Genomic DNA, 21,302 nt, shown 5'->3' on the forward strand with positions numbered 1-21,302 from the left:
CTTACAATTGTTCTGTTTGCTTTTTTAAAAAAGTGACATGAAACACAAGTAAAAATAAATACGTCATAGAAACAGCCAGTTGCCCAGTCTCTGGGGCAGGAGCACCTGCCCTGATGAGAGAGGAGGGAAGCCCATGATCACACCAGCAGCTGGAGCACCCAGCCACAGATGCTCCTCAAAGCCAGGTGCAGCAGGTCCCAGGCCTCAGGGGGCATCCTGAGGAAAGAAGACGGAAAACCAAAGCCAAGTGCCAGGTCCCTGGGGCCATTTCATATCCCCCTACTCTTCCCGGCAGCAGTGTGGCCTTAGTGGTTATCCATTGCGACCCCCTCAACCCACCTGGACCCTTCCCCTGACCCTTCTAGAGAGGGTACAGGAAAAAAACCAGTCTTGGGCAGGCTGAGGGGGATTTTTTTCCCCGTGAGTCCCCAGCCCACCCTGAGTAACACAACCAGATAACAGTTTACACCCATGCCCATGAGTGCACACTCTATCTCGCACGTGCACACGCACGCACCCATGTACACGCACACACACTCATGCACATACACACTTGGGCTGAGCTCTCTTCCAGAGGAGGGTCCTGGGTCAGGTCACAGTATGAGGTCCCCTCTTCAGAATATCATCCCAGTAGTGGTAACAGAGTATCTAAATCTCCCCAGCCCTCTGCACTAGACTCTGCAGCCTACCTGGCTACCGCTTCCCAATGCACTGGATTACTATAACCAACTAACTTGTGAAAGGAAAGGGGCAGACTCGGGTCCCTGAAGAGTGAAGAAGTTGGACACTGCCTGCTTGGGAAGTTCATCGTTAAGACTTGGGTATTCATAAAAGGCCTAGGGCCAAGCTAGTGGCACAGAAGAGACATGAAGGAGTCACATTGGAACACGTAGGGCAGAAGAGTCAGTAGAAGGGGACAGAGTCTGAAGGTGACTGATGGAAAGCGCAGCATTCTCAGGCCTTGAGGTGCAGATTTCCTGGGACCAAGTTAGAGGAGGGCCAGAAAGTCTTCTGTGGGTCCATTGGGGTTAAGAGCTCTTCTCTCAGAGGTTTTTTGGGGAAAGAATGACTTAGCTGAGTGCACAGGAGGCCATGGCTCAGAAGAGAAACTGGTTTCCTGAGAAATCACAGGAAACAAAGTGGGAGGAAGGGGGTCATGGCCAGGAACACTAGGAATAAGGAATGTAAACCCCCCAGACTTTCCCCAGGGGATGAGGACTCAGTTCCAGAGCAACGCTAAGCTCTAACGGACTGAGACCAAGGGCCTTGCTCTGCTGAAAGCTTTGGGAGTGACAGTCCCATCCAGACTGCTACAGTTTGGTTGAGTGTTTCAACCTATCAGCAAAACTTTACCCCAGCTATTTGCTTCATGCCCTAGAGGGGAATTTCATATTTAGTTTTGAATCACAAGTATACAGAGAAATACCACACACTAATTCCTAGGGAAGAGAGTTCCAGGGACCAGAAAGAGATAGATGCTCAAGAAGCATAACTTGAGGGGGTGAGGACTTGGCAGATATCCGATGATCTGATCCAACATGGTTCACTTACTTTCTTACTGAAATGGCTACTTTGTCTCTGGTTCAATTTTTATCCACAAAGATATTAAGAAAAGGAAATTGTGTATCATTACAAATGGTAATCCTGAATCATTAATGTAGTGTTATATACCCTAGCCTGAGGATTTAGGCTAACTAAACCAGAAGGATGGGGCTTGAATACATCCTATGGAAGACAATGGTGAGGGAAAATTCTGAGGGGCCTGACCTACTGCACCCCACCCCCACCTCCATCCCATATCACCACCCTTCCTTTACTCAGCCCTGGATGGATGGCAGGTGGAAGCCACCACCAAGTGTTTCTGATCAAAGAGGCTGTAAAACATGTAAAACATGTTCTTAGGCTCTGAGACGTTTCCTGCTTCCCTCACACACATGCTCATGTTTGGTGTGCATGCACACTTGCCTACCAGCATACATAAAGAGACAGCAGAAAAGTCAGAAAAGTGTTTTTCAGATTAAAAAACAAAAACAAAAAACCCCCAAACATGAAACTGGTAGCATTCCAATTTCCCATGATCCCACCCTATCCCCCCCTATACAATAAATGCTGCACATATCAAAGAAAGTCTTCTCTAGCCAGGTCAGCCTCCCAAAACTATTGCCTCTTCTGACCTGAAACAAGACCCAGCCCCTGGAATCGGTGGGTAGAGAAAAGGTATGTGCTGCCTCTCAGAATACCCATTCACTTCCTGGTACCTTCAGAGACCCATCCCTCCAGTGACTGGTTTCAATTCCTTGCTGATAGTTTCCAGATTCTCAGAGCCTGCTGCTATAATTTCCTAGAGGTGAACACAGACATACTCCTCCTTCCCCAACACCATACACACATACACACACACGCGCGCGCGCACACACACACACACACACACACACACACACACACACACGTCTCTGGGATCTCAGTATTCCGGGGCCTTAGAGGCATCAATTGTAGCCCAGGTTGTGAGTGTGCTCTGCAAATCAGAGATCCAGGCTAGCTCACTCCTACTGCACCAGTCTCAAACCTGAGAGCCCACTCCAACTGAGTCCCTTCAGCATCCATTCTTGGGATGCATCTGGAAGAGAAAGCACTGGTTGGAACTGCTATTTTAAAATTATTAAAATAATTTGCATAGCTAAATTGTAGATCTAAGGCTTCTATGAGTAGGAGAGTTAAGTGTCTGACAGGGTACCTATGAAAACAGAGAGTGAAAGCTCCTTAAGTTCCACTTTTGGTGCAACCAGACAGCACATAAACGCGCGCATGTGCATGCACGCACGTGCGTGCACACACACATACACACATACACACACATGCATGCAGCCCCATCAGCCATTTCCTTGTCTCTTCTCTGGGGACAATACCCCAGAATGTGCTAAAGCCCTACAACAATGGAAACAGGCTGGTCAGAAGAATTGCAGAAGCAGCTACTATTAGGGGTGACCTGGCTAAGCTGCCTCCAAAGTTGGGAAGAGGCAAGTGCAGCAGCTGCTCAGTGGGGAGTGACCCATGAATAGGTGGCAAAACTGTAAAGCCAGACAGGTTTGTTCATCATAAAGAACTGCCTAGCAAAGTCTTGGTAGCAGGGGGAAAAACAGCCAATAGGAAGACAGCCAGTGTTTATACTTAAAGACTAGATGCCCCTTTCCCCACCACTGACAAGAAAGGTAGACCCAGAATGCCTGATGCATTCTTTCAGACAAAAGCCAGACTTAAGGCTCCTATAGAGGAAGGGCTGCTCTGTGTTCCTTCAGAGGACAGAGCTAACAAACACCAGGCCCACAGTAATCATCTGATAGACTGAGGAGGCCACAGCATTTCCCAATAGGAAACCAACAGCCTATTCTCTCAACCCAGCAGTCACCAATGCATAGTTTCACTGTTCAGCACAGAGGGCCTGCCTCTAACGTCATCCGAAGAGGACATAGCTCCAAGTTGGGGGTCACTGACTTCCCAAGAGCAAACTCCATGATCCCAAGTTTCAATCTCTGTGGAATGAGTCTCACCCCCACTAACTATCCAGTCACAAGATTCTCTGATCTTCCTGAGAGGCCATTTCCCGAAAACACAGTTGTTTAGTGTAACCTTTGGTCAAGCCTAACTCTCTTTCCTTGGTCAATTCACCATCTACCTGGGATTTATTCACCAGCAGCTATGGGGTCTGGGAGATCTTAACATTTCCCTTCCTATTTCCTACCCTCCCCAAATCCAGCCCCTCCCCCCCCAAACAAGACACAAGGAAAGTCCGAATAATAAATAATTGCCCATAAAAAATAAATTAACATGGAGCTTTCTAGAGGGGAAGGAAAGGAAAAGGAAAGGCCACAAGGATAGGCAGGTGGGGGCTCAGTTCCATCCTTGTGAAGGTCTATTCTGGCCACAACTTCATGACCTCTTGCTCATATACCGCAGTATCCCCATCCCAGCCTCTGCACACAGACAATCTCACACCCTGGGAAGGGAGATCTGCTCAGAGACAACCACTGGGGAAAGATACAGAGATTGATAATGCCCCATTTTCTCTCATAATTTCCCCTAAATTCAAAATAAATGTGGCTCTGATAACCAGGGACTTGGATTAGCTGGGCCTTCTTTTCACCCAACTAGAAGGAAACTTATGGGTTCCATGGCTCTTCTCCTGGGCTCATCCCAATGTTCCTAATAATAGTTGCCATGAACCACCACACTCTTATTTCCACTTTAAAAACAATAAATTCATTTTTTAGTTTCCCCCTTAGTCTCTCCCACCCTCCCCTCCCACCTCCATCCCTGCTGTTACATACACGTATAGACATAAAAACACACATGCACGCGCACACACACACAAACACACATACCTGGTCTGCTTCTTTCCTGCCCCTAAAAGGACTCCACTTCACATGAAATCTCCATCTGCTCTCCCTGCCCACCCTCCTTCACTTACCCTTCTTCCCTCCCCTCCCCTCTCTAGGCCAAGCTAAGTCACCCAGTAAGGCAGCTCTCTTGGGAGAGAATGTTCCCAAAGACAGAAATGGGATGTGAGCTTCTATACTCAGATGGCAAGCAAGCAAGCACACAGCATAAGCAAGGCAGGCAGGAAGAGAGGCAGGCTGCCCTGCCCCTCCATTCCTGTTTTGGGTCCCTGATTTCCCACTATTGCTGCTCTGTTGGCTTTTTTTTTTTTTTTTTTTTTTTTTTTTGCCTCTTTTGTTAAACAGCAACAGAGCCCTGCCATTATGGTCAACCATCTTTCTTTGTCCTCTTCCTTTTCTCTCCTGCCAAGTGCCCAATCTCAGAAAGCCCAGATTGCTGCCTTTCAGCTTGGTGGGCAACCTGCCGGGGGCTCCAAGTGAGGTGGAGAGGGGCTCCCCAGCTATTTACCAGTGACCTCTATCACATCATCGTCCTTATCCTCATCGTCATTAGAGCTGAACCCCACCTCAGCAACCTCATGAGAGTCAAATGGAGGCACCTGGGACCGGAGGAGGCCACTAGCTGGGTAGCCTGCATGTGGGGACATGTAGCCTGGGTAGACAGACATGCCCCGTGAAAGGTTGCTGGGTAAGACAGGGGAAGGAAAAGGCGCGAACATCCTCGGCTCGGACAGGAGTGGCTGTGAGAATGGGAGTGAGTAGCTGGGTAGTATCCCTGGAACAGAGGGGTTGAGCATGAAGGTGGGGTTGCTGGCAGTGACTGAGGTAGCCGTGGAAGAGGAACTGACGGGGCCTGCTGGCACCAGAGGGTCAGTAGTCACTGGAAATACCAGGCGGGCATCTGCCAGCAAATTGGACAGCTGGTAGTAGGAGGGGGTACTGCCCATAAACAAGGAGTTCTCCCCAGCCTGGGAAGTGAAGGGAGCGGTGAGGTTATGGTTTAAGGAGACGGGTGGCATGGCAAACCCGCCAGAAACTGGATACCCGTGTTCATACGGCTGCACGGGGGCTGGCAGGTGGCCCTTCCTGGACCGCCGGCGGGCTGACTCCTGGGCAGCAGGCGGTGTGGCCAACTTTCGCTTATGGCCCCGTAAGTCCAACACTGGGTTCCTGTCACCACAGGGCTGGCCGGTCACCAAGAGGGAACTATTGAGGCAATGACCCCCATGTCGAGGCTCAGTCCCGAGAGCTGTCCCAGGAACAGCAGTGCTGTCCACAAGTTGGGCTGGGGGTCCAGGCAGGCAGGCATTGGAGCTTGGGGAACTCTGTTGGGATTCCCTGGCGGCAGCCACATCTGCATACTGCTGGAGCTCACTGATGATCTCTGGGCTGTCTGGAGAGACGGGCCGAGCCAGCCCCTCAGGGTCGGGGGCTTTGGGTGATGAGGCACTGTGTCTGCCATTGCTTGTGGAGTCGAGAGAAGGCCCCTGGGAACCTGGGGAATAAAATATAGGTCACTGAGAGAAGGAGGACATAGGAAAAATTCCATTAAAAAATAATCTTGTCCTGTGGTCCTCCAAATTCAAAGAGTATGATATCCAAACAATATCCTTCAGTCAACTTTTCCCAGTCACAAAGAAAGAAATCCTTTGATTGAGGAAACAAGTCTATGATAAGACATGTAACTTCTCCACATCCCAGTTCCCCAGTCTGTGAAACTAGATCAAGGTGAATCCTAGGAGATAATGAATATGAAATGCTAAGAAATCCTTCTTATATCTAGCTGGATTCTTTCTGAGAAGGGACAGAGACAGCCAGTGACCAGGATGGGACAGAAAAGGAAAATGAAGTTTAAAAAGTGGTCCATTCTTGTTTAAAAACAAAACCAAATCCACACTGTAAAAGACAACTGGGACAAGTGAGAATACAGCCTGGATTTTAGGTAATACTATGGAGTTGTAGGTTTTTGTTTCAGTGTGATAATGGTGTTGTGGCTAGGAGGAGAATCTCCATACTCTTAAAAGATGTGTGCTGAAGTACTTAAAGGCAAAATGACATGACATCTTCAGCTTACAAATAGTTCCAGTAATAGGAGAGAGAAACAGAAGAAAGTTTATGAGAATAACAGTCATTGGATCTAGATGTGGGGTACATGGGTGCTGTTCTTTCAACTTATCTATAGGTATAAAAATTTCCATAATAAAAGTTGGGAACAAGAGCAGTGTAGTGCTCATACTCCATGGCAGGAGGATAGATGAAAGCCACGCTATAGAGGAGAACCTGGCGAGAGCTCCTAACATTATTAATGTGCCACACACACTCTCTTTTGACGTAATCCCACTGGTAATCCCACTTCTAGGAATTTATCTTTTAGACATATCCACATGATTATGACCTGTTGCTGTTAAGGGGGGGGGGGGCAGAGTGGGGCGGATAAAACAATCTAAATGTTCAAGGACAGGGAACTCGGTAATGCACTGTGTTATACCCATCTAATAGTGTCCTGTGCAAACCATCAATGAGGCACATCTAAAGAAATGATAAGGAACAAGCACTGAGATACACTAGTGAGTGAAAAAAATAAAAATAAACAGTATGGTATTGTCAGTTAGCATTTATTTTAAAAACATGGAGATGGGTGTCTGAGTGGCTCAGTTGGTTGAGCTTCTGACACTTGGTTTTGGCTTGGGTCAGGACCTCAAGGGTCATGGGATCAGGCCCCATGTTGGGCTCTTCACTCACCCCAGAGTCTACTTGTGAGTCTCTCTCCTCTCCATCTGCCCTTCCCCACCCCCACTCTCTCTCTCAAGTAAATATATAAATCTTTAAAGAAAATGGAGAAAAGAAAAAAAAAATGGAGAAAAGTTATGTATATATATTTAACACAGAGACTGACACACATACATAGAAGTGCACATACATTCCTGTATATGTATAATAGATCTCTGAAAAAAGCAAATGAGAAAAGCACCTCCAGAAAGGAGCAATAGATGGTTGGGGGCTTGTAGGGAGAAGAACTTACTTTTCACTTTACCTCTCTTACACCTTTTGTTGAATTGTGAACCATGTATACATTATTCAAAAAATAAACTAATTACATACCAAACAAAAACAAACAAAAAAATGCCATGTAGATCTATAGAAAGTAGAAGCCACTATACCTGAGGCAGCCATCCGACCATCTTCTGGGACCTTCGGTTTGCCAGTTGCCCGGACAGCAAAGATCCGCCCATCACTGGTGCGGATGTATGTCCCTAAGAAACAGGAGGAAAACTGCTAGGAGCAGACATGCAATCAGCCAACTTTGGGAAACTCTAGGCCTAGACACCATGGGTTGGGAAACAGCTATAAAATTAGGTCTCATACCCTCTCTCAAGGTCCCTAAGATAACAAGTGGAGCACTGAGCTATGGGCCTGAAATTATTCATTCATTCCACACAGCACGACTACCATGTTTGAGGTATTGTTCTAGACACTGAAGAGCACAAGACAGAAAAGGGCCCTGTCTCATGGGGCTCAGCCTCTAGAGGAGGAGAAAGACAAAGATGCCAGAAAATATCGGGAAAGGTTAACGCAACGGAGGAAATAAACAGGGTGCTGGGAGAAAGAGTAAGATGGCTGCCTTGGTTCTGGCCAAAGGACTCTGGCAAGGGTCGTCTTCTTGATCTGTGAGGAAGGAGCCTCATTGCCTCAACACTCTCTTCTCCCTTGGAATAATTCAAGACCAGCATTCTATTCCCATAGGACACTAACCTACCTTCTGTCTTTTGATCAATCTCCTGGAAGGTCAGAGGTCAGCAAACATTTTCTTAAAGGGCCAGTTAGTAAATATTTTTGCCTTTGTGGGCCATGAGGTTGCAACCACTCAACTCTGCTACCATAGCATGAAAACAGTTGGAGGTGGCTGTTCTCCAAAGATCTATCTTTATGGACTCTGAAATGTGAATTTCATATAATTTTCAGGTTCCACAAAATATTTGATTTTTTTCAACCAATTGAAAATGTATAACCCATGCTTAGCTCACAGGTACAGAAACAGGAGGCAGGCAGGATTTGGCCCATGGGCCATAGTTTGCTGACCTATGCTCTAGGCTAAGACAAGCCTAGTAAAGGGGCTGGGTATAATCTTCTCTTTATGTCATGTGCTTCATGGCATCTTTTTCCTGAGCCTAAAGGTACTTTGACCCAACAAGGCAAGGTCAAAATCTCCTTGATAAACAAAGAACCCCAAGGAGCCTCATACAGTAAAGGATGATATGAACAATAGGCTCAGATTGCATCCTGACAATGTCCAGTCCAAACTTCTAATTCCAGCAATCTCATCTCCCTCTGTAAGGAGGCCAGAAGCAGTGGACTTTTAAAATTACCACACTCAAGGGGTGTCTGAGTGGCACAGTTGGTTAAGCATCCAATCTTGGTTTTGGCTTAGGTCATGATCTCGGGATTGTGGAATCAAGCCCTGCACTGGGCTTCACATTCAGCACAGAGTCTGCCAAGGACTCTTTCCCCCTCTCCCTCTGTTCCTCCCCATCCCTCTCTAAAATAAATAAATAAATCTTAAATTGCCACACTCAAAATATCTGTCATGCAACCCACATATACTAATTCATCTACTCAATGCATTTCCTAGTTGGAGACCTCAACTCTACTCTGAGCAAGTGGGTAAGGGGACACAATAACATATATGTTCACTTATAATCCATTCCACAGCTCTTTCTCTCCACTTTTGGAATCCCTGTGTGTAGTTTAAATGCCAAGTATTAAGCTTTCGATGGCCAAGGCATCCATCTTGATTGAATAAACAAATTGCACCTGTATGACACAGCTTCTAACTAAAGAACTAGATAAGGAAATAGGCTGTCCTCACCAAGTTCCCCTTGCAGAGAGCCCAGAGTAACCCAGAAAGCTTAACCTTGAATGGACCCTGCTTTTCCCTTCCCATGCCCTAATTTCTGCTCTTATGTTTTAAATTCATCAACAAAAGTAAACTCCAAGACACTAACCATCCCAACACCTGGACTCTAGTAAAGACGCAAGTCTCCTTTCTCTCTCTCTCTCTACCTATGACCTCACTGTGTGGCCCTGGAATGCTGTATGCCCTCCAGGATCTGTGAGTAATAAACCTTGTTTTTTCAAAGTTCACTGGTGGTTGTTGCTAAGGTACATCTTGCAATCATAGTAAGAACCACAAGTGCCAATTCAGCCATGACACTGGCTCTGGTAAATGTCTGTGGGGGCTTGCCACAATTAGTATACCAACAGGCGAGTCATGAGGTGCTTTTAGCTAAGAATATCATTATCAATAGGCTGAGACTGACACAAAACACAGTTGTCTATCCAAACCCATCGCAACATTCTCCAAAAAAACAATGGCGAAATGCACGGGCCCTAAGTCTCTTTTTTTAAGCCACTAACAAGTCTCTTTTGGGCCTGCTCCAACTCTGCTAAGCTCTTAAAATTGTCTTTTTCTCATGCTTCTTCCACATGTGACACTCTTATAGGATAATCCCTAACCTCCCTCTAACTCAAGCCATATATATTTCTTCTGCTTCCTAGCTCCACACTCTGAACCAAAGGTAAAGGATGGGCATCTTGCTCAGGCTCTCACCTTTTGTCCCACGGATGATGTGGATGCTCTCACCAGCATTAATTCTTGCCTGCACATCTGTGGAGCTGTTGAGTCCAGGAATAACAATATCTAGTGAAGAGAAAGACCTCATATTTAGATTACTTGATTGAGAGGGCAAGAAGATGCTAAGTCTCCATCCTCCCCTGTTCCTTAGTAGCTTCCCTAAAACCTCTCAGTGGAGTGGAGGTCTGAACCAAGGAGGATGAAGCAAGCAGGACTTCTTCTCACAGTTGTCTAACAGAGAATACTAGGAAAATGAGAAACTTTTTAGAAACCCAATCATCTTTCTGATCAATTTCCTTTGATTTAATTAAAAATTCATAGAGTTTTAGTTTGGAAAAGGTTCTAGATCAGATGGTTTGTTTGTTTTCCTCCTCCCTAAGCTATCTGCATCCATCTGCTCCACATCTCTTTAGACTCCAAAAGTGGCCTCATCTTCTTCCTTGCTGGTATTACTTCACACCTAACTAAAAAATAAAAAGTATGTTCAAGAATCGGCAGAGAAGTAGGATCACAAGGGGTTCCCTTTTTATTTTTACCCATTTCACAAATATTTTACAATAGACATGCATTATTTTCATACTCAGAAAAATCAAGATATTTTTATTAAAATTTATATGCCATAAATATTTCTAGATAATAAGATGAAACACAGCTCCAAGAAATGCTTTCCTTCCCAATTACCCTGAATCACAGAACCAATCGCAGGGACAGACTGATTGCCAGCCTCCTACCACAGGCCCACCATGCTCAACCCATATCACTCACAAAGAAAGAAGCAAGTGGCATTCACGTATTCTAATTAAGTAGGGAGTTTGATGTTGTCCTTTATACACAGCTAACCCTACAGTTAGACAGGACTCAATACATTCATACCTCTCTCAGACTAACCCTGTGTCCCAGTGATATTTCCACAACCTCTGAAGTGCTCAGAGTCTATCCCACATATCACATTTTAAAAAACCCTGTTCTGTTAAAATTCTTAAGATACTCCATCAGAATGCAAATTCCTCAAGATCAGGGACTATCTTCTCTATTTTTACCCACAGTGCCAATGCAGTAAGGCCTAGAATACAAACGGTGTTTAATAAATACTTCCTGAACAAACAAAAAGGGACAGGCAGCCCCAGAAGAGGACCTAGGAATTCCCAACCTGTTGTGGTGACCACCTTCTGCACAAGGACCCCAGCGCGCTGCAGGTAGTTGATCGGGAAGTTCATAGCTGGATTTGTGCTAGAGGCAGAGCTTACACTGCCTCCCAGTGGGACATGCCGGGGCATCATGGGGATGGGGGTGGACTGCACAGGGCGAACACTGGCCACAGGCTTCTCATCACTCTTCAGTGTTGGCTGCCTATGAGAGAAGGACAAGCAAACTAATAAAGTTCAGCAGAACAGCCCTTACTTACCTTTCTGCAAAGGCTGCAGAGCTTCTCTAGATTCCCCCATTCTACAGCCTTACTTGCTGCTCAGAAGGATCAGAAGAATCTGCAGAGTAGGAGTAATTCAAAAGGAGACTAGAGGGGATCCCTGGGTGGCGCAGCGGTTTAGCGCCTGCCTTTGGCCCAGGGCGCGATCCTGGAGACCCGGGATCGAATCCCACGTCAGGCTCCCGGTGCATAGAGCCTGCTTCTCCCTCTGCCTGTGTCTCTGCCTCTCTCTCTCTCTCTCTCTGTGACTATTATAAATAAATTTAAAAAAATTAAAAAAACAAAAAAAAAACAAAAAAAAAACAAAACAAAAGGAGACTAGAGGTAGGACCAAGACCGAGTGCAAGTGAGGGATAAAGCCTCTCAGAGTCTAAGAAGAATCAGATGTTGGTGAATAATACCTTTATGGAGATGCAAGGTGACACCTGCTCCTCTAGAATTTGGACTGTCTACATACTTTAGGAATTAGTCCTTGGAGGGAAGTTAGGGAGAGGTAAAGATGCAATAAGGGAGAAAAAACTCTTAAGAACACAGTGCATTGCCAAGTTGAAGACAAATGGGTGAAACTTTCCCACTCACCCAAGGAAAAAGGGCCATGTGATGTCACACATTCAGGTTCTCTTGAGAGAGCATCTATCCAACTTCAACCATCTTTACTCTCTGGAATCTCAAGTTTCTTTTTTTTTCTTTTCTTTTTTTTTTTTTTTAAGATTTTATTTATTTATTTATTCATGAGAGACACAGAGAGAGGCAGAGACATAGGCAGAGGGAGAATCAGGCCCCTCGCAGGGAGCCCAATGTGGAGACTCATTCCAGGACCCCAGGATTATGACCTGAGCTGACAGCAGACACTCAACAGCTGAGCCACCCAGGCATCCCTGGAATATCAAGTTTCAATAAGTAATGCAGACATCTCTCTCTCCTCCACATTACCTTTCATTGGGCTCCTCCGGGGACCAGTGTCCAAAGTGGCCCTCTTAAGTCATCACCACCACAAAAGCAGCAGCAGCAGCCAAAAAGCTGTTCACAGAATCCAGGCTTCTAAATGGCACATGGCCATGGCCATCCTGAGCACTAGCTATGCATGTCTTAAGCCAGCATGCCAAAAATGCTATCCCATGGCGCTCCTCATTCTTTACCTTTTCAACTGGATTTGGTACCCTGAGAAAGCTATTCCTGATTCAAGATTTTTGAAATTAAGACCCTGTCTATAAGCATTCTGAAGTTTGTGCCTTTGGTCTTTAGTTTTGGGGGAGAACCTCCCTGGACTGGTATATTCTTCCTTACCTGACTGAAGAACATTGCTCTGAGGTTGCGATAGGCACCTTTGGGCAGCCCTCTGGGCCCTGTGGACTCCCACATTTCAAGATAGGCCAAACAGCACAGCTAACTCACCATTTCTGGGTCCCATTTCCTTAGTCTGCCCAGGGTGGCTTTGCAGGAGCTACAGGGCTCTCGTCAGAGGTCAGTGGGACTCTTCCCAGGATCCAAAGTCAGATCAGAGTAAAAGTCAGGGTAACAGGAACCTATTGTAAGCCCCCTACTCTGGAGGAGCTAAAGCGAGGAAACTGGGCCTGAAACGCTCTTCACGTACACCCAGACAGGAGGAGCAATCAGCAGGATCATAGTATGGCTTATCAAGTGCTATGAGAGGCTAGTGCCTCCCATAGGGCCAGAGCTGGGCCAAAAAAGAAGCTGACATTACCTCAGAGCCCAACCAATTTGTCACATCTTCCCCCCCCCCCCCCCCCCCCCCCCCCCCAAAAAATGGCTTTTCTTCCACTAGCTTTAGGTTTGGGCATTCCTGTTGTTACATGGGAAAGCCCAGAAAAGAGAACAAAAGGGGTGGAGGACAAAAAAGGAGAACATTCCCAGGCAACACAATCCTGGAAAATGACACAGAAATAAAGTCTGAAGGCTATGAAAGAGAATAATGTTTTTCTTCAAAGCATCTTGTACCAAAAAGCAGCAAATTTACTCACCAAATATAAGAGTCTTTCATAAAATTTACACGGTTTCAGTTCTTTTACAATCTCATTTGTCATTTTTTAACACGTAATTTTCATAAGAAAAAAGTTTTAAATCGCTACCCTCAAATAAAAGAATCTTTAATTCAAGATAATAAAAAAGTCTTTTAGGGGATCCCTGGGTGGCGCAGCGGTTTGGTGCCTGCCTTTGGCCCAGAGCGCGATCCTGGAGACCCGGGATCGAATCCCACATTGGGCTCCCGGTGCATGCAGCCTGCTTCTCCCTCTGTCTCTGCCTCTCTCTCTTTCTCTCTCTCTCTCTATCAGAAATAAAAATTAAAAATAAAATAAAAAAGTCTTTTAACAAACCACTCAAAAATTAAAAAAATTAAAATAAACAAACCATTCAATCAGGTGGCTGATTCTGGTAAGGCCTATGAGGCACTTTGTCTTGAAATGAAAAAAAAAAAGGACATAGATTAACAGTTTTGTAATGTCTTAGAAAGAGCAGAGCTCTCTCTTCACTCAGCAATTGGCTTCCATCACGTTAATACTCTGAACAGTTCTAGAAGTTGTTTCAAGAAAAGTATTTTTTTCTCAGGATCATGGCACAACCACAGAATAAAATCTCATTAAGAGCAGGAAAATTCCTTGACTATAATCTAAGACCCACAAAAGACCTGGCCTTCACCCTTGAACTTCACTGCTTAAGCAAGATCTAGGACCAAGGCACTATGGATATGAAGGCAGCTATGTGGAAGGGTTAGGCCTCTGTGTCTTAGGAAGCTGCACTTCTCCAGGAGTCCAGAAGGACTCTCCTGAGTCATAAGGCCAGTGGCTCACTCTTCCAGCCAGAGCCATTTAAAACACCAGGGCTGCTGAACTGCTTTGGCACCTCATCCAAGAGCAGAACCTGTCAGTTCACAAAAGGCAACGAGCATGTTGTAGGCTCTCCCTTTGTTTAAAAACAAACCAATCAAAACGTTTGGGCTGACCCAGCAGCATATCTTCCTCCTCTTTCAGTGACTCACCAGTTTCTCTGACTGAAAGCAGGGATGCTGGTTAGGCTCTGGTCACTGGCGGGGTAATATTGCGCATATGATGGGCGGGTGTAGGGGACGGATGTGCGCTTATCTTCTTCATAGCTTTTCTTTGCTGCTTTTTTCTCAGCCTTGGTCAGCTTGTGATCCTTTCGGTTAAGGAGCAATGACTCATGCTCAAAAGGCTCCTGGGGACACAGGAGGATGTTGATTTAATTACCAATCTTTGCGCCAACATGACTGATATACAATGAAGTTTCCTCTGAAAACAAAATAGGGCTGGCTATCTCCAACACCTGCAAAGAACCTGCTCACAGACACCCAGGCAGGTTTACCGTCTTTTTGACAAGAGTAGAATTCACGACTCTAACCCGGCCCCACCTTTACAAAACCCAAGTCTACTTTCTATATCAAAAGGATGTTGAAGTTCAGAGAATTAAGACTACATTTCTAGAATTTCCTCCCTTCTTTCTGCTAGGAAAAACTCACACTGGCCAAATTATTCCACATAGCTGAGCTGAGCACTCCCAGGACAAGACTGGGGTAGGAACAGGTGGCTGGGGGACTGCATGGGGCAAGGAGAAGAATCAGCTGAGTTCAAGTCCTCTGCATGGAACAAAACTTTAGTTTTGCCAGATAAGCCTCCCTCAGGGAGACTACTGTACCAGGAACTGCATGCAAGCCAGGTTCTGACCTTGGTGATGAGGTGAGGGTACTTCAGACAGGCAAGTTGCAGGACTGGCTCCTTGATCCCCTTTACATTCAAGGATGCTTGGGGAGCTGGCTCCTTCTCAACAAAGTGCAGTAGGTTCTCCACCTCCTTCCGGGTAAAGTTCAGCATTGGATTGAGATCATCTACCACCCGATCTAGAAGGGAGAAGACATGGAGAAAGTCAGTACATGGCAGAGAAGACTACAAAAGCATAGCTACAAAGGTTGGCAGAGAAGAGAGGTTGTTACTGGCATAATTATCACTAAAGCTAAAACTACCTCAGGCCATCCCATATTTGAAAGGTCTGAGGCTCTGGTGAAGTGGAAATATTATAAAAGAAACCTGCACACCTAGCTCAGCTCTTTTCATTATACCTGGCCTCAACAAGTTGAGTTCAAGTCCCTCTTAAAGCAATTATTTGAACTGGGATAAGATGTGAGGAACTGCTGATTTTCTGTGATTCAAACCTACATCTGTTCCCACTCAAGCCCCTTCTCTCCCACCACTCACATAATAAGGATAGTATTGAGCCTGAAGGATGCCCTACCTGACATGCCCTGCTTGGAAATCTGACGGTCATAGATCTTCTTTTCAAGGGTGAAATCAGCCACAAGGCGATAGATATGACAGGGCTTTTTCTGGCCATAACGGTATACCCGACATACTGCCTGGGCATCATGGCAAGGGTTCCAGGAAGCATCAAACACCACCACTCGGTTGGCACCGATCAGATTTACACCCAAGCACCCGGCCCTTTAAAACAGAAGCCAACAATCACAGAACTTTTAGTTTAAAAACAGTTTTAAAATTGGTTTTACTCTGTGATTCCTGCCCCAGTATTACCTCCTTTGTCCTAAGCACAACATACTGGAAGATTCTACTGTTCTGCTGATGAACAGTACATTCCTCAAGCACTGAAAAATATGCCCTGATAATCCAAAACAGAAGTGCCTACCAGCTCAGAAAGAAAACCCACTCACTCGGGAATCCCTGGGTGGCTCAGTGGTTTAGCACCTGCCTTTGGCCCGGAGCGTGATCCTGGAGTCCCGGGATCGAGTCCCACATCAGGCTCCCTGCAAGGAGCCTGCTTCTCCCTCTGCCTGTGTCTCTGCCTCTCTTTCTCTGTGTTTTTTCATGAATAAATAAATAAAAATCTTAAAAAAAAAAAAAAAGAAAGAAAAAGAAAACCCACTCTCTACTCCTCTGTACTGGGAAAGGCTCCTGCATCCCGGCTCCAGAGCAATGTCACTCAAAGGGAGACATCTGTATCCAGATGTTTCTGGTGTGTTTAGTCTACCAGATAGGAAAATGACTATTTCATACCCATCAAGGGCATTGTAGTGGCAGAACAGAGCATAGCTTTCAAGCTGCTTGGCATGAGACAAATAATGCCACCAGCCTTTAATAGTTACATTACACTTTCTACTTTTTAAAGCACTTTGATGTTAATCCCATCATCTAAGAGAATATTTCTGAGAGTAGAGCTAATTATGCCCATTGTTAATGAAGTTCTCAAAGAACTTCATGACACTATCATGATCACCCTCCTGATACAACTTCCTTTTGGGATCCCCTGTGTGACCTCAAAAACAAGTCACACACCTGAGCAGATCTCTTCTCACAGAACTTGGATGAGCCTTTGGGTATCTGCCTATGTGACCAACTGCCCTGAACACAGCCCTCTGACCTCACCTCTCAGGATCCACTCACCTTGTGGACAGAAGGAATAGCCAGGTGGTGAGGTTGCTGGGATCATTGAACTGATTAATGAGCCGCTCCCTCTCAAAGGCAGGGGTGCTACCATCTAGCCCTAGGACAGAAGGAAAATCATAAGAAATGGACACATGAGGGCAGAGGTACACAGCAAAATCACTGGGAAAACGTGTTTTAAAAACAAAAACCAAATATACTACAATACTCAGATTCCACTCGCTTGGACATTTCATGGGTTTATGGTGAGACCCAGACATCTATGATTTAAAAATACCCCATGTGCAACAAGGATTATAAACCATGTTTCTCCCTTTAGTATTTTAGGTCAATTCCAAAGTTCCTAGACTTCAGAGTGCATAAGAATTATCCTAAATAGGGCAGCCTGGGTGGCTCAGCGGTTTAGCGCCGCCTTTGGCCCAGGTTGTGGTCCTGGAGACCCGGGATAGAATCACAAGTCAGGCACCCTGCATGGAGCCTGCTTCTCCCTCTGCCTGTGTCTCTACCTCTCTCTCTTTCTCTGTGTCTCTCATGAATAAATAAATGAAAATTTTAAAAATGCTTAAAAAAAAAAGAATTATCCTAAATAGGGAAGCTTGGTAAACATTGGCTCAGGGTGACCTCTCTGCTTCAGTCCTGTAAATCTTGGTGAGTGCAGAAGGACCAAGAGTTCTATTTTGATATGGATTATATCCCTCCATCAGGAATTTGTTAACAAACTCCTATGATTAAGGACTTGCTCTAAGGAGACATTAAAAGGAACAGATCTGGAACAGTGGAATGGGGTATATGGCTGAAAAGAGGGAAGCTCAAAGGAAGGAGAAAAAAGTAATCTTCAGTTTAGAGGAAGCATGAATAAGAGAAGAGGGGGCTTTGTCACCCCAGGGAAAAAAGAGAAAAGGGCGAAGCTAAAGAGATGAAACACCACATGGAGAACTGGATTGCTACTGCTATAGGAAGCCTTAAAGTGCCTGTATTAGAGGCTCAATCAGCACCCAATCGGAGTTCTCACAATTTCCAAGCACAGCTCAGCACTGACTCACACTTGGCAAGCCTGCAGTCAACAAAAGGCTGTGGGCTAGGTCCTGTGCTAGAGGTCTTCCTACAACCCCCTGCACCTCCATTCTCTAAATACTTCCTTTAGGCCAGTGCTTCTACAACAAGGGTGATTTCCTTGCCCTCCCCCTCTAGAGGAGACATTTGGTAATGTGTGAAGACATTTTTGGTTGTTAAAACTAGGTGGATATTAATACCATCTAATACCAGGATCCCTGGGTGGCGCAGTGGTTTAGCGCCTGCCTTTGGCCCAGGGCGCGATCCTGGAGACCTGGGATCGAATCCCACGTCGGGCTCCCGGTGCATGGAGCCTGCTTCTCCCTCTGCCTATGTCTCTGCCTCTCTTTCTCTCTCTCTCTCTCTCTCTCTCTATCTCTCTCTCTCTCTCTGTGACTATCATAAATAAATAATTAATAAATAAATAAATAAATAAATAAATAAATAAATAAATAATGAAAAAAAATACCATCTAATACCAGGGACGCTGTTAAACATCCTACGATGCACAGGACCACCCGCCTAAAAAGAACTATTTGGCCCAAAGTCAATATGCAGACAGTAAGTACCTGAGGTTAATATCTCTCAACTTTTGCTTTTCATTACCACCCTCTTAAGGAGCCTTTTTATACATTTTTTTTTACCAATCAACATGCCCTTCATGAAATTTTAAGTATCACAGATAAACTGCCTATGTTTATTTATTACATGCCCATTTGTGCCCTATACTTTTGAAAAGTTAAAAAAAAATTTGTCCCCTCAAGAACTAATTTTTACCCCTTTAGGGACACGATCTCCCCTATAGAGAATGCATGATCTGGGCTTATTTACCTTCACTCTGCTTCTTCTTCCTAGAATGACCTTTGGGCCACACTAACTCTATATATTTAAGTTCTGCCCATATTTGCAAGTCTACTGCAAGTTCCACCTCCTCTTCAAGGAAGCTTTCTCCAACCATCCTCCCCGCAATGATTCTGTTTTCCTTAGAAACTGTTAGGGTGCTTGACCAGTACTACTCTGCATTTGTCTTAGAGTTGTCAAATGAAGACAAGGCTTATGCTTTCTACTTCTTTCTCTGCTCTCCCCCTATCTCACCCAAGCTCCTCAGCCTCCAGAATAATCCCTCACACACAGCAGCTTGTTCTCAGTGTCTCTCTGCTCCTTGGCTACTCCAGATACTCCTATGCAATTGATGGAGAATGGAGTAGAAGACAAAAAGGCAGAGAAGGAAAGGGAATCCTTAAGCAGAACCTGCCAAGACTCTAGAAACAAAGCAGCAATGAACTCACGGAAGTAGCTGACGTTTCGAACCCACTTCTGTACTCCTTGCCCATCAGCACCAGGTAGACAGGGCACTTCTCGTTTCCCTAGGAACTCCTCGATGAGAGCCAAGGTGGAAAGGCTCTGGCTGGAAGGGACAACATTTGGTTCAGAAGGCTCCCAGACCCAAGGGAATCTTGTTCCCCAATGGGCTCATAATCATGTGCAGCCTTCTGACAGTAGGAGCTACTAGAACCTGGCCCCTTGAGGGATAACCCCACAAAGAACCCCCAAGGGTATTCTCCCTAGCTCATAATGGGAGCAAAGTCATCCACACATTTATTATCACCACTTCACTACATATGTTACCCTATTACTTCCTCAGTTGAAAAATTCTGGGGTTTAGCTCAAGGCATAGTAACAAATAGCATCATTAAAAACCAACATTGCATGAATATACATTAGATGTAATTATAGGCCACAATCAATATTATCTGTCTCACTAAGGAGACAGAATTATTTGGCTGCTTTCAAAAGTTATACAGAGAGAGAGGCAGTCTTGTATATGTTAAGTGATAACATAAAACCAGTGGAACACTAGACTGTCCCCTAGTTAGAATCACTGCTGTCCTCTCAAAGTGTGTCACACATGGAAATCCTTACTCTGGGAGGCTCCCATTAGCTCTTGTTGGAGCATTATTTAGTCAGAACAACAACAAAAATCAATCAACTCTATGTCTATTTCCCTGAGGAGTCAGGCCTTGATGGACATCAAAGTTCTGGCCAGACTGAGAATGTGACTCTGGAACAAACTGTATTATTTATTTGGCCTTATAAACAAAGTATATGTAAGTTCCACACCCAACACTGGGCTTGAACTCATGAGCCTGAAAGCAAGAACTGCATGTTCTACCAACTGAGCCAGTCAGGTGCCCCCCCACAAAATCTATTTAGTTAAAAAAAAATAAACGTTGGGTAAGGACTGAAGCAGATTAGACCACAAGTCAGCAAATGTTCTCTGTAAAGGGCCAGATAGTAAATATTTTTAGGATTTGCAGACTATACACAGTCTGTCAAATATTCTTCTTTTAAAAACACTTAAAAATGTTTTTTAACATTTTTAAGTGTTTTTAAGAAAACATTTAAGTTTTCTTCTTTTTAAAAACACTTAAAAAATGTAAAAGCTAGGGGTGCCTGGGTGGCTCAGTTGGTTGAACGTTCGACTCTTGATTTCAACTCAGGTCATCATCTCAGGGTCGTGAGATCCAGTCCTATGTTGAGTCTGCTTGTCTCTCCCTCCTCCTCTGGATCCCCCCACTCAGCTTGCTTATAAGCACTATCTATCTATCTATCTATCTATCTATCTATCTATCTATTAATCAATCTTTTAAAAACAAATGTAAAAACTAGCTCTATCAATCAATCTTTTAAAAATAAATGTAAAAACTAGCTCTCAGGCAGGCCATAGGCCAGATCTGACCTGGGCCATAATTTAAAGAATTAGACTATGACCTCCGATGTCAGCCTAGTGTTTTATTTTTTATTTTTTTATTTTTTTCAGCCCAGGGTTTTAAATTGTTCTCTGCAGAGAAACCACATTGGGTAAAATAAGAAAACTCCAAGAAAGAGATGAAATGTAAGAAGGTCCTCACAAAAAGCACTGGGCTGAAGAGGCATGAAGGAAAAAAAGTGGGGGAGCTGTGGTGACCCAAGATGGTCTCACTCTGCAGGGGCTGTGTCACTCTTCTACAGAGACACAGTGTCATAGGGGAATTTCTCTTTCTACCTGAACACAAGAATCTTGTCCCCAAGCTTCACACTTTCCTCAATCAGGTGGAAAAGCAGTACCATCTTAGGAGAGTTCTCTAAGACCCCAGTCTGGTAATTAGTCAAAAGGTCCTTAGCCTGTAAGACAAAAATGAGGCAGCTTAGAGCAGGTCCATGACAGAACACTAGAAATAAAATTCACCTTTCCCAAGCAGAGGCTCATGGGCAACCTTTATAGTTCCCTGCAGAGACCTTGGTAGTATAGTACACTGTGCAGCCCCCACCATTTCCCCACATAGAATTTGTACCATCCCTTCTCAGCAGTGGTTTATGGGCACAGA

At 44.9% G+C, this 21,302-nt stretch overlaps 1 protein-coding gene and 1 non-coding gene across 9 annotated transcripts in view; both read right to left on the minus strand.

Moving 5' to 3' along the window:
* Nucleotides 1-2,483: 2,483 nt before the first annotated feature.
* MIR8800 (microRNA mir-8800) lies at nucleotides 2,484-2,608 on the minus strand. Its single transcript, NR_128740.1, has one exon. It is a non-coding gene; the product is annotated as a microRNA mir-8800 (primary transcript).
* Nucleotides 2,609-4,688: 2,080 nt separating this feature from the next.
* Nucleotides 4,689-21,302, minus strand: part of RAD54L2 (RAD54 like 2) — a 122,448-nt gene continuing 105,834 nt past the window's right edge. For all 8 annotated transcript variants that reach the window (XM_038566307.1, XM_038566304.1, XM_038566308.1 and 5 more), the window contains 10 exons: nucleotides 20,981-21,099; nucleotides 19,224-19,342; nucleotides 16,882-16,981; nucleotides 15,719-15,924; nucleotides 15,154-15,326; nucleotides 14,451-14,647; nucleotides 11,177-11,376; nucleotides 10,003-10,092; nucleotides 7,556-7,648; nucleotides 4,689-5,889 (listed from right to left, as the gene is read on the minus strand). In XM_038566307.1, the coding sequence (XP_038422235.1) occupies nucleotides 4,895-5,889; nucleotides 7,556-7,648; nucleotides 10,003-10,092; nucleotides 11,177-11,376; nucleotides 14,451-14,647; nucleotides 15,154-15,326; nucleotides 15,719-15,924; nucleotides 16,882-16,981; nucleotides 19,224-19,342; nucleotides 20,981-21,099 (2,292 nt within the window). In that variant the 3' untranslated portion in view covers nucleotides 4,689-4,894. The remainder of the gene's footprint in view (nucleotides 5,890-7,555; nucleotides 7,649-10,002; nucleotides 10,093-11,176; nucleotides 11,377-14,450; nucleotides 14,648-15,153; nucleotides 15,327-15,718; nucleotides 15,925-16,881; nucleotides 16,982-19,223; nucleotides 19,343-20,980; nucleotides 21,100-21,302) is intronic.

Source organism: Canis lupus, chromosome 20 (genome assembly GCF_011100685.1).
Source record: "Canis lupus familiaris isolate Mischka breed German Shepherd chromosome 20, alternate assembly UU_Cfam_GSD_1.0, whole genome shotgun sequence".
NCBI classification, from domain to species: domain Eukaryota; kingdom Metazoa; phylum Chordata; class Mammalia; order Carnivora; family Canidae; genus Canis; species Canis lupus.